Genomic DNA, 17,688 nt, shown 5'->3' with positions numbered 1-17,688 from the left:
AAATAATTGTTTTTAAATAAACGTGCTGCGTTTCATCTGTGTTAATAAGCCTGCCGCACTAGGCCTCACGAAGCCTGCCGCACTAGGCCTCGTGCCGTGCTTTTCGTGCACAAATAAGGCGATTAAATGTATCTCGTCTCTGTGTTAATACATGTTTCTTGTCTCTGTGTTATAAAAACGTGCTGCGTTTCAGTAAAATAATTGTTTTTAAATAAACGTGCTGCGTTTCATCTCTGTGTTAATAAGCCTGCTGCACTAGGCCTCACGAAGCCTGCCGCACTAGGCCTCGTGCCGTGCTTTTCGTGCACAAATAAGGCGATTAAATGTATCTCGTCTCTGTGTTAATAAATGTTTCTTGTCTCTGTGTTAAAAAGCGTGCAGCGTTTCAGTAACGTAATTTTTTAAATAAACGTGCTGCGTTTCAGTAAAGTAATTTTGAAGCCACTAGTGCTATACCCAGTTACTCTTAACATCCCTTAATCTAACCTGCCACTGTTGATAGGGAAATATATGCATCCATATTTAATTGGAAAAAACAATTGCAACATCGCCCCCCAAATGACAAACGTGCAGGCTGGTGCTGTCGCCTTATGTCAGAGAGGGATAGCTGTGAGCAAGGAGTCCACGTGACTATAAAGAGAATTACAATTGGACACTGGAGTAATTGTAAGATGCTTTGAGATTATGGGTGCACTTCAGTGCCCAATGCAAATCCTTAAATCCTTCATTCTTAGTTAATGTGGGTTGGCGAAGACAACCATCTGACATCATGCACTACTGACACTCGAGTAAATCCCAATTATTTTGGCGTTAGCCAAGGACACAGCCACACTGTGTGCGTTAATAAAAGCACATGGTTTGAGCAGGACGTGTCGCTTGAAGAACTTCTAGCCAGTGGTCGAGTGTAATGCCAATACGCATGGAAAAAGCCTCGAAATTCAGATCCAAACTACTCTGCTGGGATTACACACATTCATCTCCTCTTAATGACAGACTTAACACGCCAGGTGCTGTCACTTTGTGCCCACGGAAAAACTACCACGAAGAGACGTAAGAACGCTCTTGAGATGTTCCGGCTTAAAGGAGAGCGATATATCGAACACGATCGATGTCACGACAATTTTATTATTTCATATGCCGATATGTTAATGAGCTAAATTCCAATCCTCGAGGTCTGATAAACATGACGAGAGAGTTGGTGTAGCTTTGATATTTATCCATTGAATGAGGACATGCTACAGTGGTTCAGAATACTATTTAAACTGGAGGAATCCGATGAGATATAAATCTATTTTTCCAAATTAGCTCTATGGTCCATCGTTTTGGATTGCACAGTGGCTTTAAATGATATCCACGTATCTCATTGGGTCACATGCATCTCTATGAGTCTCTCTTGGGGTCTCTGCGGTGTCCAATATCGCCCATAGATTGGGTTGCACGTCCCCAAATCGCACGTGTGTGGGTGGCTTTGTCGTTCATTTTCATCAACGGATCGCGGTGGGGGTCGTCACGCGGGTCTCGCGCATGACGTCATCGCGCGGGTCTGACTCATGACGTCATCGCGCGCTTTTCCTTTAAACTTCGTTGACGAGCGCCCGGTGGGTTGGTGGTGCAGGTGGTGGAGGCCGCCAATTCGTTTTGCCTTCTTGTCGAGTTGTAATTTCTAAACATTTTCCGACCGTAATCGCGTTCTGTCGAAGGCCACCGAGGCTCGCTGCTTACGAGGGGAAGTTCGTGGAGGCGACAGAGAAAATAAAATCGTCGCCGAGGTGAGGGCCGCGTTGCCGATTCGCGCCGCCCGCGAGGTGGTGACGGTGTGAATGTTCGAGGTGTCCGCACCGTGTCAACACGACGCCTGTTCTAACCCCGTGTTCGTGTACAGGGACATTGAATTTTCAAGTCCGTGCGACGTGTAGCCGATTCAATACGGGCACACATTTGTTTTTTGTTCATTTGTTTGTGTGTATCGCTTGTGATGGGGCTTTGTAGGATCAACGTTGAGGTTTGTAAGGGACGGGGATGACTAAAAAGGTCTGAATTGGTCTGTAATAGGGTCTGTAATAGGGTCGGCACTGATGAGGGGTTGACGGGCATGTGGCGCCATCAGGGGTTTGTGTTGGCGCGTCTACAAATCTGTGTGTGTAGTGTGTGTACAATCTTGTGTGTAGTGTGTGGTGTGTGTACACTCATGTGTGTGTGTAGTGTGTGTACACTCATGTGTGTGTGTAGTGTGTGTACACTCATGTGTGTGTGTAGTGTGTGTACACGTGTATATGTGTAGTGTGTGTACACGTGTATATGTGTAGTGTGTGTACACTCGTGTGTGTGTGTGTACAATCTTGTACGTGTATATTGTTTGTACAGTCTTGTGTACAGTACTGTGTGTACAGTCGTGATTGTATATGAAGTGCGTGTCCAATCTTGTATTGTGTGTATAGTCACGTGAACAGTTCTGTGTATGTGTAGTGCGTGCTTACAATTCCGCGTGTGTGTGTGATCAGTGTGTTTGTGACTCGTGCGATTGTTTTGTAATGTGTACAAGTGTCACTACACACACACTCTGCGTGTGGTATAGCAATGATGATCGTGTGTAGAGTACTACGACTGTACGTGTGTGTCCACTTGTTTGCACGTGTGATTGTGTGAGAGTTTCATTACCACGCAGTACTGTGCTTGTTCTGTATATGATGTGTGGTTGTGTATGGGTGTGAGTGTGTAATAGTATATGAATATGCGTAGCTATGAGTGTATATATATATATTTCCACTGAACTGGTCCTCCCCTAGGTCGACTCAGCCTCAAATGAGTCCCTGGTGCGGTGTGTAAACATCACCACTGGGGAGACAAAGGCGCTCGGGCGTGGTCCTGGCTACCCACCCTCTCGTGTACCGTTCCGGCCTTCATAGGTGCTCGCTGACAGCACTTGCCCCTACGGTGTGTCAAGGCTATACGGGGGATATTTGTCTTTGTGTGTATTCGGGTTTCAATTCCCTGCCACGGCCAACATCACTGGCGAAGACGGTTGCCACCTGTCCCGGATGGTGCGGGACTTGCCCTCTGTTCGAGGAGTTGGCAGGAATTATTTTGTCCCTGAATCTGGCACCTACATTTATTTATTTATTTATACCGAGGTCTGGCACCCGGTATTCTGTTGTATCGCCTGGCATTGTGTTGAACTATTATTTATGTCCGTTCACTGCACGGTTTTGACAATAGAGCCAGTGCTGACCGAGGAATATTGCGAGTTTGGGTTTGTACTGCACTGCAGAAGGTGGTAACCGAGTGGAGAATGATATCCGAGCCGGGTCATGGCCTCACCCTATCGATGTATAAGCATCAGTGAGCACTGGGGAGACAAAGGCGGCCGGGCGTGGTTTTAGACATGTGTTACCCACCTCTCGTTTGGGCCTTAATAGGTGCTCACGAACAGCACTTACCACAACATTGTAAATGTCTATTCAGGTTTATCATTGTACTGTATCAAACCTGTGAACCCCTTATCAGTGCCCCTACCTTATTACAAACCAATTCAGAGCTTATTGGTCACCCCGTGCCCCTATAAATCTCAACATTCATACTACAAAGTCCCATGACAAGGGGAGCAACACAAACAAATAGACACAAACGTGTTGCTCGCATTTAAACGGCTGTACGTCGTATGGACCTGAAAACTCTTATTTCCCTGTACAGGAATACGTGTAAACAGTATGTGTTGACGTGTATGCTGTGTATATGAACGGATTGACTGTGTACACATGTGTCAAGTGTACATGTACAAATGAATGCGTTGTCAGTATTGCATGTACATGTGTACACATACACACGCGAGTGAGTGCGTCAGTTTAAATGTATATACTGGTAGTTTGTATACAATATGTCCATGTGCCCATTTGTTTCTGCGTATCTTTTTTATGGTACAGTACACAACAACACAGTACTGTACTTTGTAGAGTTGGGTACAGTACATACGTGTGTACATAACGCCATTGTGTGTTCGTGTGTAATGAGTGTTTGTGTAAAAAATCCATGTGTTTTCGTGTCTGTCCCACACGTAATAACCACCACTATCGCCACCCCCGACGGCCTGATCCCTGTCCTCCTCGTGTGGTATGAGCAGAAGTAATTGGGTAAAGAGTCAACTCTTGCGTCATCCAGCCAGCCCCTTTCCAACCTGACCCCATGTGTCATCTGATTCCAGTTAACGCTCCTGTCACACTAACACGTACATTCGTACACGTACAAACACGTACATATTGCCTTTAATTGGAAACGCATTGTCGGGGTGATTAAGTGATGTTAGCATGAACATATTAATGCCAAAACGATACAATAAGCAGTTTTGGGTATGGGCCAGTACTACAATAGATTCCCCCAGAATAGTTTATTGTTTCCATGCCACAGCAGGTGCAGAATAACTATTATTTTCCTTGGCTCATATTATACTGTATACGAAAATGGACAGTCCTCGATTTACAAGCGGGTTACGTTCCTGAGTTCCATCCTAAGTCGATTTCTTCATAGGGGCTGTCCATAAATGACGTCACGCGATTTTGGACGATTTTTGACCCCCCCCCCCCTCGTCACACGGCGTCACAAAAAGTCAGACCCTTCTCAAATATGACGTCACAAAGCTCTGCCCCCCCCCCCCCAAAACCATATTTCAATTTTGAAAATAAAATATGCTTCAAATCGCTTTAAACTAGTGTCATTGTAGTGCGTATTTAATGTGGCGCTGCACTCTGTTGTAGGAGTGTTGTTATAACAATCAGTGTTGTTATAACAATTCTATATTTATTTAAAGTTGCGGATTTTGATGTGACGTCACTTTTCTCAACCCCCCCCCCTCCCTCATCACAGATCGTCACAAATGTTTGACCCCCCCCCCCTAGGTGCGTGACGTCATTTATGGAAGGCACCATACCTCGGAACTCAATATTTAATTGGACACATGGTCAGTGTTATAAAACGTGTCATGGTTCAATCAAAAGGGACACATTGTTAAACTCATGATAATAACGAAAATATACATTTGCATGTAATACTGCAATACGTATTGTATATACTCTTTGGTTCTTTCGGTAAAGTCACGTAGAAAGATAATTTAATTAAATAAAAATATAATACGACGTTTCGATTACAACACAAGCAACCATCATCAGGTACAAATGAATGAGAAAACAAACATAGTAAACTTGGAAATATAATGCAATACAACACAGAGTCGGCCAACACCACAGTCAACACCCCACCTGGTTGATTACGTTCTTACGAAGATTGCTAAACTTGAGAGAGAGACAAAACATAGACACGGAGACACACAAGCAGAGAGAGACACACACATAGGCACACAGAAAGACGTCTCTGTGTCGAGGCCTTAAATAGAGATAGTGGGGGAGGGGGGCAGAGGGGGAGTTGTGTGGAATTACTGCCCATAGCGGTCGGAGGAGAGAATGGACCCATAAACAAGCACGGTAGTAAGCAAATTTAGTAAAATTAAGAAGTGTAATGCAGTGCAACACAGAGAGTCGGTTAGCACATAGTTAACGCATAGCCTGGTTGATTACGTTCTTCCAAAGATTGCTAAATTAGAAATTAAGTGTGAAACAAACAAGCACTGTATATAGTAAATAAAACATAAAATAACATGGGCAAACATAATTCAGTTTGATTTTCACTTTGAATCCTGATGCTGGCTTGCTTGGAGGAAGCGGCGTAATGAGTCCCCACAATGGCACACACAGGAGCACGCACACGGGCGCGCACACGGGCGCACACACGCACACTCACTTTCACAAACACGCACACTCACTTTCACACGCAACAACCGCCATTCGCCACTAAGTGGCGGTGACGTCACCACGACGCTTGTGCCACTCACTTTCACACGCACATGTGCATGCACGCACACACTCCCAACGGGATGCTGGGACTCGTTACATCTCGCGGAGCATCGCTTTGCCGAGAAAAATAATTCCACGGTTCATAAATATGACCACTCGTTCGCAAGTCGGATGGTTAAAAAAATAACATCTTATTATAAAAAAAATTACATCTTATGGCGGCTCTTTCGTGAGTGTGGATGTTCGTAAGTCAGACGTTCGTATCTCGGGGACGGCGTGTATTACATTCCGTAGGAGTTTATGGGTTCACAAATACTATTATTATCCTCTGCCCTATCCTTACTATTTGAAATTTTCCAGAGCATTTCTCATTTTGCTTTTCCAAACAGTTTCCGATCAACTGCCAATTTTTCAAAGATACGACAATTACTTACAGTTATGGAAGGGATAGCTGAGAGTAATTGAATAACAAAACAAAAATGCAAACTCGCGGAAAATGCACATGAAGAGAGGGAATGCACATGAAGAGAGAGAATAAACAAACGTTGCACACAGGTAACACAAGAGATATACACAAAGACACACACACAGATATGAAGACATTCACAAATACACGGAGACACATGAAGAGACACCCAGATGGAGAGGTTGGATGTCCATTTTCCCCCTTAAGGATGGTAATAGGGGTAATTATGTGGTTTCCATCACCTCCATAATCTGTCACTACCTCTCAAGTTTACAACACTAAATGGCTGTCCGAATCTTCGAGTTAAAGCTACAGTAAGCTTTCTCATTCTCTGCCGTGAATTGCGGTAGATGATGAGAATAGGCCTGCCACTTACTCTCATGAGCCGGAACACCTCCTTTGTCAGCCAGGGCATCTGGGGAGGTATGTAATTGTGGACATGTGTATTTCTCTTGTCACGTACGTATCATGTGAAGGGCGTCTGCATTCATAACAATGGCAGCCCCCAAAAAGACAAAGATAAGCAAGGAAGAGGAGGAGTTGGGAGCTGCGGGTAATGGAGAGACTGCCGCCCAGTTAATCTCCGCTGCGCTCGGTGCTGATGAGGTGAGTGGAGGCAGAGGGGTGAGGCACTTGGGCCACACACCAGTTAACAAACCACAGAGACACTCATGCCAGTTAATCAAGAGTGAAACAATCACTTCAACACATTCCTGCGGAGGGAGCTGGTAGAAACGTTGGGTTGCTCGGTCAATGGCTAGAGTCAACGGTGGCGTGGTGTATTCCGTAAATATGCCCGACTGTGAGGGCGGGCACAAGCCGGCGTGAGTAGGTTAAACGTTGAGTTTTATAAGGGCACCATGGGGTGACCAGCCCCTCCCCACCCCCCACCCAGCCCCTCCCCACCCTCCCCACCCCACCCAGCCCCTCCCTGCACGATAGACGGACACAATAATCCCCTGTGGGCTGGTGTAACCAGGAGGTTCCTACCAGTATTATTCTCGGTTGAAGTTAATTAACAACACCTGTAATCATCTCGCATCAATCCTGCAGCGGAGTATAGGGATTAAGGTGACATTTTAGTCTGTAAACAACGAAGCACAGTGACCCATCATATATAGAACGATTATATTATGTGATACATGACCCATGCCTCTCATCTGATACAGAACCCATATTTCATCCAATACAGAATCCATGTCTCAACATCTTATTAGGTTACCACAAGTAAATTTAATTCCGTGTTTACCAAATACTTTAAATCAAAACATTCATACATATCTTATGAAAACATGCTTTTTTTTATTCGTTCATTATTCGCTGGTAACAACAACTGATTTCAGAATTATACAGACACCAACACGAGGGCTTGAACACCAGCACATAAATGTGCAAGTGTAGGGTATTGTAGTTACGGCTGTGGCCAGATGATGTGGCAGCAGCTGTGGGTTTGTCTTGTATGTGGTTAAAGGTAAGCAATGTCTCATGTACAGATGCAGGTGGGTGATGTGAACTCCGGTTGTAGGTGGGTAATCTCCCTTCTTGTTGTGAGCAGGTGATGTTGATGGCTGTAGGTGGTTGTATGTGAGTGATGTAAATTGTGATTGTAGATGGGTGATGTGATAAGTGTGGTTGTAGTAGGTTATATCTCATGTGTGGTTGTAGGTGGGTGATCTCGCACGAGCCTTCGTTCTGTATCGCGATGCACTGAAGCGCGTGGACGAGGAGCTGCTGGAGTCAGCTTCTCGGTGTGGGGAAGAGCGCCACCAGTTGGAGCTTGTGGCGATGCAGGAGATGGTGGCTGCGCGTCTTGCAGTATTGGGAGCTGATGGGGCCACTGGAATGACACCGAGCAGCGTAGGTTCCCCCACTGACCACACCTCACCTGACAGTGATCTCTCAAGGTCATCGATGACCCCACTGAGATCACATTTCTCACCACATGCTCCTCGTTGGCCTTGGCAATTCCCTCACGAGCGAGGGTCGACTCCACTTAGGCCGTTGCTACTTCGTAGGCCTGTGTTATGGGATCGTCTCACTCTTATAAATTATCTGCAACATTTGTTCAACTGTATTGGCGTTGTATTTGTATCAGCTGATGCAGCATTTGGAGTATTCTTGCTTTTCAGTTTTTTCCACCACTTTGGTCGAGAGTCCTGTGTGCACCCCCTTCCCCACCTCCGGGTGTGTTTTGGCAGAAATACAGACAGTCCTCGGCTTAAGAAACGGTTCCATTTCTGAGTTCCGTTCATAAGTCGAACGGTTTGTAAGTAGGAACACAATAATGTACTGTATTTAAATGCCAACACGGTCAGTGTTACGAAATGTGTTACGGTTCAACAAAACAGGAAATAATAAAAAATATTGTACATTTGCACATAATACTGGAAAAATTATGTATAGTAAATAACATGAAACATAAAATAAAGTAATATAAGTAGAAAAAAACTGTTTTATTTTGACTTCAATCCTAGTAGATTAAGGGCAAAGTGTTGGCGAGCAGCGCCTATGAAGGCCGGCAAGGCACATGACGGGGTGGGTGGCCAGCACCATAATTGTTATAAAGCCACAATTATAACTTATAAGCCATATGCTTTAGTCCTGAACCCCTTACTTGTGTAATGACATGATGACACCTGCTGGCTGGGAAAGGGAAGCACGGGCACGGTTAAGGTAACATCCAACCGGAGAGGTATCTGGGGCAAAGGTAACAGGTGGGATTGGCCGTGATGCTCCGTGAACCTGCTCGAAGGTTCCACGAGAGGGCGTGGCCAGAGGCGGGGCCTAGCCACGCCTGGGGAGATATAAAGGGAAGCGGACCCGGGGCTCAGGGTTCGTGTGTGGATTCTTGGGCCCGGGCTGCGTCGCTGCTCGCCATCATCTCTCTCCGTCATCCGGCCACGTGGAAGATCTCCTGCGGGGGTTCCATCGTCATCCTCGTCACTCCGCCAGCCAGCGGCGTAGCCGAGTGAGGGTGGTGGGACCACGCCGAGTGATCGGCTGTGTGTAGCCAGATGAGACGTTAATAGCTAAGTATTGTACTCAGAGTGAGAAGAATAAGGTTGGCCTGTGTTGTGTCCAGTGTGAGAAATAAAAGAAGTACCCTCTACACAACGTGTTGCGGAAGTCGCTAATTACACTTGTCAGCTTTAACATATGAATGGTAACACTTAGTCTATGAAATCTGAGCTCGAACCTTCACCCCTGTGTGAGTACAGGAGGTCATGGATAAGCCCCCTGCCTACACAGCTGACATCCCTCCTGGACACTCGAGTTTGGAAGGACAAGGAGCTGGGGTCAGAATCGTAAAGCACCATGCCAAAAAACAGTGCACCCCACTGACACACAACATACCACAGCACACTATACGATGTCACACCACACAACATAGCATGTGTGGTATCACGCCACACCACAAAATACTGCATTACTCATCACATACAGCATCACACCATGACACTGCACTACACATACCACACACATCAATGCATGTGTCGATATTATATCACACTACACGATACCGCACACATCTCAGCATGCACCACTGAACACAAATACACTGCTCAGTATGTACCATTGCAAAAAGCGGTGATTGTCGATGGGTGAGACTGGTGATGAAATGGCAGCCCAAAAAGACAAAACACCTCAGAGGATGACTATCATGGAGACGGAGTGATGAGACAATCTTGCGTGCAAAAATTTAATGGATCGTGTCTTTGTAGGACCATGAGGGTTGGCAACAATGTGGGCAGACCTTCATTTGGCAGTGAATACTTAATGGCAGCTGATGTTGGTCCATTACATTCTTCTTGACTGTGTTGATGGTGATCATGTCCCAACCTCTCCAGGTATCTGCCCACTGCTGCAAGCCATCGCTGAAGTTCGACGTCGATGGCCCCTGTAATGGCACCAGCGATGTGGTTGATGCAGCTGCTGATGACGACGACGACGACATATCTGAGGATGACGGAGGGGACGAGGACGACCTGGAAGTCCTCATGGAGCTGCACGACGGTGCGCGGCTCTTTTTTGTGGCGAGCGACAGCTCTGTGTCCTCCCTGCCGCACCACGGCCCATTGCAACCCAGCTGTGGTCTGCGTATCCTGACCTCGTCCGAGCGGGACCCCGCACAACCCGCCGCATACTTGCAGGTGAGCCCAACCCCCGACTCCCTCGCTCTTTCCCCGAATCTGAAGCCTGGCCTAATAACAACCAGAAAGGAAAACACAGCAACGGGGAAGTGCTCGTTAATTTGTATGCACAGGCCTCCGTTATGTGCCCTGTGTAGAGCTGCACTTTCTGATTATTTAAGCAATTGATTCATCTCTAGATTACCGGTTTGATTACTTGACTAATCGGATAACAGGAATATTATACTTGAGAGAAAACATTTTGCCTGTTCTCCTGTGTGTTGCTGGATGAGATATGATGGCCAGGGATTGGTGATGTCATCACCATCATCAGGGAGGTCACACTGGGGCGTGACTTGTGAGGGGTTTCCTGATTTGAAGAGATATGATGTCAGAGCGGCTACCATTTATCAAAGGCGCCCCGAGTAATCGGCCACAAAAAAAATCTGTCTTCCAGGATTTTGGCAATTTACTTAATTCACCTAATTGTGCCAGATCTAATATTGTGCCAGCTGACAAGAACTCATAAAATATATGATATCCCTTTTCTACAGAGGATAACCTCATTGAGTCTAAAAACCCTTTGACCATTTCTATTTTAATCTTTGTGGGAGGGAACAAGAGTTCCTGTAGAAAACCCATAAGTGCGAAAGGATAACACGCAAAGCTTCACACAGATAGATTCAAGAATGCATTGCTATGCTGTTGTCTCCTGGCCACCTTGCACTGCTTAGAAAAGTGTAATCTCTTGAGTGAAAACTACACCCAGTTCTGAGCCCCTGCCTCTATAACCATCGGTGACCACAAACCCACAACTCCGCCATCCTTTCCTTTCCAAGCTCTAATCTCTACCCACCACGACAAATGCGGTAATTTAAAAAGGCAATGCACGGGCAAAATATCACATTTTAGTTTTTAGTCCTTTCTAACATGGTCTGTGATGTAATAATAGAATGATTGTTCTTTATTAATGTGTTATGAAGAAGGCCCGTTACCAAAATGTCACCTGTTATGTTTCCTTATTGGTGAATGTGAGTGTATTTGTTCATTGCTCTTTAAAATAGGAGAGTTAAACAATAGACATACTGGTCTCATGGGATCTCTGGACAAGAGGCCCACAATCTGATCTGTCCTTATTCTCTTTACCTTAAAAAGAGACATCTAATCCACACATACTCTTACCTTTCACCTTCAAACTGTAATCGTTCCACCTACATACGAAAGCCTATGTGCCGCGCGTTAACGCACGCTGTACTCGTGTGCGCTGTGCTGCAGGTATGCACGTGGGTTTATCCACTCGTCCCGGGCGTCTCTCCAGTTCTGTGCTGCGCTGGAGGAGTCTACATCTTCCCCATGGAATCAAATGCCCCGTCCCCTGCTGCCTCCTTGCCCACTCTGCCCGCTGTGCCCCTGGTGCCCCCCGGCACAGTATACGCGGGGCTGGTTTTGTCAGCCGATCTCGCGGATCACTACAAGGACCTCCTGCACGACCTCCTCCTGCAGTTATCCCTGTTCAAGGATGAGGTGAGTGTGCGTGCGTGTAAGTGCACTTTCTTGTCTGCTCCTGTGCTGGTCCAAGCAGCTTATTTGGCTCCATTGTGTCTATCCTATGACCATTTCCTTTCAAGCTCTTGTCACTCCACTTGGAATCAAAATGTATCTAGCCTGGCATGGGCACCGTGACGCGTGTACAAATGTTTCTCCATATTTTTGCATGTGATTAAGCATGTGTATATAACACCACAATAGGCATGTGGATAGTAACCGTGAGTGCATTATACATGTGAACGCAGGTGTCCGCACAAACCCATAACCACACTCATGTGTTTTTGCCACCAGCGCTGGCGTGAGCCTCCATGTGACCTGACGCAGCTCAGTAACACAGTGCCTGTCCGCCCACCATCTTCGCGGCCACCAGGCTATCCAGGGGACCCTGCAAAGGGCTACAAAGCTTCTCCAGTCGTGCCGGAGTGGAGCGAGAAAATTGCGAATGGCATTAACACCGGTGAGGTCAGAGGGGGGGGGGGGTCCCTATTTTCTTTCAGAGGGCTTTATAGTGGCCATGCTGGTGTCCAAAAGCAGTATCTGAGAACTTGTCCATCTCACACTGCCCCATAATCATCAGCCATCATGATCAATCCAATGTTGGATAAAGGCCTCCCCCAAGCAGTCGCCATCTGCATGTGAGCCAATTTCAACCCTCCATCTCTATACTCTTAGGTTTTTTCGGTAAAGTCACGTAGGTAAAAAATAAAATTAATAAAAGTTAAATAAAAAATCACAACGTTTCGGAGGCAACACATGCTTCCGTCTTCAGGTGGAACCGTCACAGCACAATTGCTGTATCAAGTAAAGAGAAATTCCAAGAGACCCGACCTTGTATATATACTGGTTGAGGGGGGGAGGAGCCAGGGTAGGCCTCCATCTCTAGTGGACGTCCACGGGGGCATTCACTCCATTGACTGCCACTTCACTTCCTAGTCTCGATAACCGGCCATAATTGCTTCCATTAATGTGTTCTCCCAATGCATACTTGTTTAAGCAGTAAAAATGTCTTTAATCTGCATGTTTTTATAATCCGCGTATTCTTCTTCCTCTGTTTAATTTCAAATATGCACCTCTCTTTGCGTGCTTTCAGCTTTTGTTTCATTGTCATTGTCTGTGGTCATGATCCATGTGACAGTAAATAATGTGTTCTGATTAAAAAATATATTTTTTGGGCACATTGGTACGCTACTTGTCATTATTAGGTGCAGCTTTCTAAAAGCACTGCAACCCACTTTCATCATCTTGACTGCCTTCAACAACTGATCTAGCTATATATATTGTTAGTTTCCAGTTGTGCCTCCAACAGATATCTCCAATTGTTTAGCAAATTAGTTTTTTGTGACTTATTTTCCTAATTCTTTTTTTCAGTCCAACTTTCCAGCTGCCTTTGTTATTAATGAGATGAGCATCGCCTATTCTCATTTTAGGACGCACTTTTAAGTTTATTCAACAAGTACTTTTGAGGGCTTGGCCCCAACGCCCGGTGTTTGGCATCTCTCTCACTCGCTCACAAACTGTCGCCTGGCAGGTGCTGGCTGGGTGAGCTGGGGACTGGAGAGTGGGGCGAGCCTGGCAGGACGTGCTGTGGCCTGGGGAGGTGCCGAGGTCCGGTCCCGATTGCAGGCAGCCGATGCGGCAGGCCGGGAGGGTGAGGCTGGGGGACCACCAGTGGCTACCGCCGTGGACCCCCGAGTCCAAGAAGCCATGCGTGTATCACGCAGTGTGGCGGGAGGGGCGCTAACTGTCAGCAGATTCATGGGTACGTTTAAGAATATCAACTTTTTTAAGAAGCAGAGTGTCTGCAATATCCCATTATCAATGGCAATATATTCAAACACAAATTATATGAAGAGTCACTTGAACACATTTTATCCGATCACAGCATTCACAGTATTTGCTTTTAGCTGTCTAGAATAATTGCACTTACTGAATTTCTGTTAGTGCATCATCTGTTTTCTGAGTCTCTAATGTCCACGACTCCATGTAGCAGCACCACCCAATCGATCCAATGAAATGTAATGTTTCCTGCGAATGGATTCTGCTTATTAATCCACGTTTGTCCTTATGTGCGCTGTGCATGCTGCTCTCCGTGTGTTTCGCAGTGGACGGCGTGTCCTGGGCGGCCGGGCGTCTGGGCCGTGGCCTCGCCCCCCACGTGCGGGCCTGTGGGGAGCGCATTTTGCCAGAGTCGCTGACGCGGGCCCAGCCCGGAGAGGGCTCCACACTGGACGGGGCCCTCGTGGTGGCCGCCAGTGGAGTGCAAGGTGCCTACCTACACACATTTGCTTGCATACACACACTTTGCAATGCATACGCATCAACACGCACGACTCCATACACAAAGCCGAAGAGCCAAAGAACATCCGCCTACACTAACTGCCCCACCCCAACCATCCATTCAACACTTCCATCTATTTCCTCGATCTAACCAACAACATTCACCCAACCTCACCCACACGACTTATTTGCCACTCTTATCACTTTATACAAGCCAAAAACTCACCAATCTCATTCACACTCCCATTCCGCCTACGACACCATCCACCCAATGCTAACCTAAAACCATACGTATGCCCAGCCATGGCTGAATAGTAGTTGTAGATGTAATTTTATGTTTGTAATAATTATTCTTAATGTTGTGGCTGTGGTTGTAATGTTTGTTACATTTTGAAGGTGCTGTGGTCATGGTTTAAGTTGTGGGTCATGATTGCACTGGTGGTGTTTGGCCCACAGGCTTTGCCACGGTGTGGCAGGGGATGGAGTCGGCCGCTCACACGATTGCCAGCAGTGTCTCAAACGCAACTGTGCAGACAGTGCAGCACAGGTAGGGTTTGCGCACAGGCATGCAGACACGTAGCGCATTGCACTATTCACTACGCCACCACTCCCTCTTGTAACTGAAGGCATTCCACAGACATGAGTGCACATTGGACACTCACACAGTATGCATGCAGACACTGGTGTATGCAAACATGCATGCACAAGGTACATGCATGTACCTTGTGCACACACAAGTGCAAATAGATTTATAATTGATTTAAAGGACGTTTCTGATAATGTACCAATGGTGGGTTCCTGCCAGATTAGTTTTCCTTGGTAGCCGTATGGATTGCAAGTTCCCATCTAGTGATTGTATTCTAGTTACCCAATTATTATGCCTGCACTTATCACATTGCCAGTGGAAAACCACCCGTGCGGTGAGGGTCCCATGCTGGCTTGGATGTGCCAGTGGAAAACGGGTAAAGATAGTGTGCGTAATGTGCCGATTTCTGTGCGTTGTCCTACTTAGGATGCGTATGGTGCATATGTAGGACTCTGTGAATTGTATATTGTGTCGTGCCTCGTCTTATATTAATGTGCTTGCACCGACTGTGTTAATGTGTCATGGGATTCATCATTTAAAAATGTGCATCATGCTTCAGTAACAGTACAAAAAAACTCCCGATTCACTTGCTGGAAAATCTTCCCATTTTTCCAATATTTTGTTAAATGTTTGGTCCTGATATCTCTACAGATATTAGGGCCAATCTACCAAGACAATGCATTATGCCCATTTGCTCACAAAATTAATCCAGCCCATTGTGTTACCGAACATGTAAAAAAAGAGCTTCATAGCTCATCGGATTTCTCCCGGATGAAGATTCTGATAAAGATGTGAATGTACTTGACATACCAGGTATGGTGCAGAAGCAGGTGAGACCACCGAGTCGGCTCTCCAAGCTGCCCTGAGCGCCGGCGTCTGTGTCTACAACCTCAGCCATCTGGGTGTCAAGGGCCTCGTGAAACGCACGGCCAAGGAGACGGGACGCGCTGTCCTGCATGACTACACGCGCCCTCCCAAACCCCGCCGCAAACGCTAGCACGAGCTTTTCCATCCTACAGGTGGACCCCTGTCCTTGAGATTGCCTCCGATACCTTCCCTGGCACTCAGTGCCCACTGTCCTAGGTCTCTTGTCCCTCCATCAGAACCTTAAACTCTGTCCCTCTCAAAGCCCCTATTCTTCTTTAAACTCCATCCCTTGCCAAGGACCCCTCGACTCTCACTAAACTCCATATTCCTACATTTGGACATGTCAATTGTTACAAGCACGAATTCCATGCAAGGTTCTGGGAGGATTGAAGTGTTCCGCTTCTGGAAAAAGTTAAACTTTGCACATGTCGGCTTGTGTGTTTTGTATACTGTTAAGTTAATAAGATTATGCATTAGTTATTTTGCACACAAGCTAAAAAAGAATGAAAATACATTTATTTTTCATTTGAATTGATTCTGATGGTGTTGATGAGGTTTTGGGTGGCTTCATAACATTGGTAGAGTTATGTATAGAAACAGATGTGAAATAAAAAGTTTAAAGATAAATGAGGCTGGGATTAGAGGTAATGGGGTTTCTTCACCAGTGTTTGGGATTTCTGCAATTTTCGCACAAAGACCAAAGTTCGTGCTCAATGGAGCAAAGTGGTGGGCACTCAAACGGATCAATGAGGATCACAGAATCTTGGGGTACTGATGGGATTACCCAATAAGCTACTGCAGGAAACTAAATGAGTTTTTTCTGCATGAAACGGGAACACCAACTACAGCATCTGCCTAATTCTGTTTGGTTGGCTATCCAGGTTCAGTGCTCAAGTACCTCATGGGTGAAGGACGAGTGGTTGGCCACAGGAATCTTGGCTGCATCAGATCGACCGTTGCCAAGAGGGGCCTTTGGGGAATGGCGTGGAAGGATTGATGCTGCAATTGGTTGTCTTTGCATGTGTCCACACTTGTTTGGGAGTGAAGCAATCTGGGAATTGGGGCGGTCTGGTCTCAAGGTGCGTGTGTGAGTGATGTTTGGTAGAGGCATTTTGGATCGTTTGGAAGTGAGGAAATTTATCCATGAATAAGGATTTCAGCAGTTGTGCAAGATGGAGCATAGGTGGAAGTAATAGTTTCAGAATTGACAAGTGTAAGGGGAAATTCATTCTGAATCGGGTGGTTCCGGGTGCTATTTTTGAAGCTGGATGTCAAAGTCGGTCACGTGACCACTTGGTAACATTGCCTGACATAACCACGTGGCACATGAACAGTCCTGCCATCTTAATCTGTGGAGAACCCATAGACGATAACAGGCATATAATGATGCATCAAATCACTCATTAAAATGTTCACACGCCATGTATCGAAAATGTAAACAAAATAAATACAAATTTATGCTGATAAGCGCACCGAATTGTGTACATTAATTACGTTTTGTGCAAATTACATGCAAATTATACTCTAGGCCAATGGATACAATGAAACCGTGCAAATTAAACAGAGGGCATTTAAAGGTAAAAATTAGACCAATGGATTTCTTAAATCGTCAAAAACCCAAAAAGTGATCATTTGGCACATTGCTTATTGATTTGGGCTGGTCAATTGTCTCTAAATGACAGCTGCACCTGTCATGGGCAATCTATGGTTTGCAGTATTTATGCTGTACACGAATACTCATGCAAAATGTACACACATGAGAATGTATAATTATGTAAACAGACAATTGTATTCGTTCAGTAGGTGTACATCTTATGCAAAAAGTTTACCATTCATATTTGCAGTAACGTCAAAAGCTGAAAGGTAACAAGGAGAAATGCACACTGAATACAGAGCACAGTGATCAGGACAAATGCAAATCAGACAGCGTACAAGAATACCTGAGGAATATGCCCTTGGACAGGTCACTGCTGT

At 45.8% G+C, this 17,688-nt stretch overlaps 1 protein-coding gene across 1 annotated transcript; it reads left to right on the top strand.

The window, feature by feature from the left end:
• The first annotated feature begins 1,579 nt into the window (after positions 1-1,579).
• LOC144932623 (spartin-like) lies at positions 1,580-17,181 on the top strand. Its single transcript, XM_078856866.1, has 11 exons — positions 1,580-1,769; positions 6,783-6,912; positions 7,972-8,163; positions 9,525-9,602; positions 10,155-10,457; positions 11,712-11,960; positions 12,276-12,441; positions 13,513-13,743; positions 14,087-14,248; positions 14,718-14,808; positions 15,661-17,181. The coding sequence occupies exons 2-11, from the start codon at positions 6,802-6,804 to the stop codon at positions 15,842-15,844; spliced, it is 1,767 nt and encodes a 588-aa protein (XP_078712992.1). The 5' UTR covers positions 1,580-1,769; positions 6,783-6,801; the 3' UTR covers positions 15,845-17,181.
• The last annotated feature ends 507 nt before the right edge of the window (positions 17,182-17,688 follow it).

Source organism: Lampetra fluviatilis, chromosome 5, assembly GCF_964198595.1.
Source record: "Lampetra fluviatilis chromosome 5, kcLamFluv1.1, whole genome shotgun sequence".
Taxonomy (NCBI): domain Eukaryota; kingdom Metazoa; phylum Chordata; class Hyperoartia; order Petromyzontiformes; family Petromyzontidae; genus Lampetra; species Lampetra fluviatilis.
This window is presented reverse-complemented; position numbering and strand designations above follow the sequence as displayed.

Coding starts and splice junctions, on each gene's coding strand:
- LOC144932623 (XM_078856866.1), top strand. CDS start 6,802: ATGGCAGCCCCCAAAAAGACAAAGATAAGCAAGGAAGAGGAGGAGTTG. Junction 9,603..10,154: donor TGGAAGGACAAGGAGCTGGG/GTCAGAATCGTA, acceptor CAACCTCTCCAG/GTATCTGCCCACTGCTGCAA. Junction 13,744..14,086: donor AACTGTCAGCAGATTCATGG/GTACGTTTAAGA, acceptor TGTGTTTCGCAG/TGGACGGCGTGTCCTGGGCG.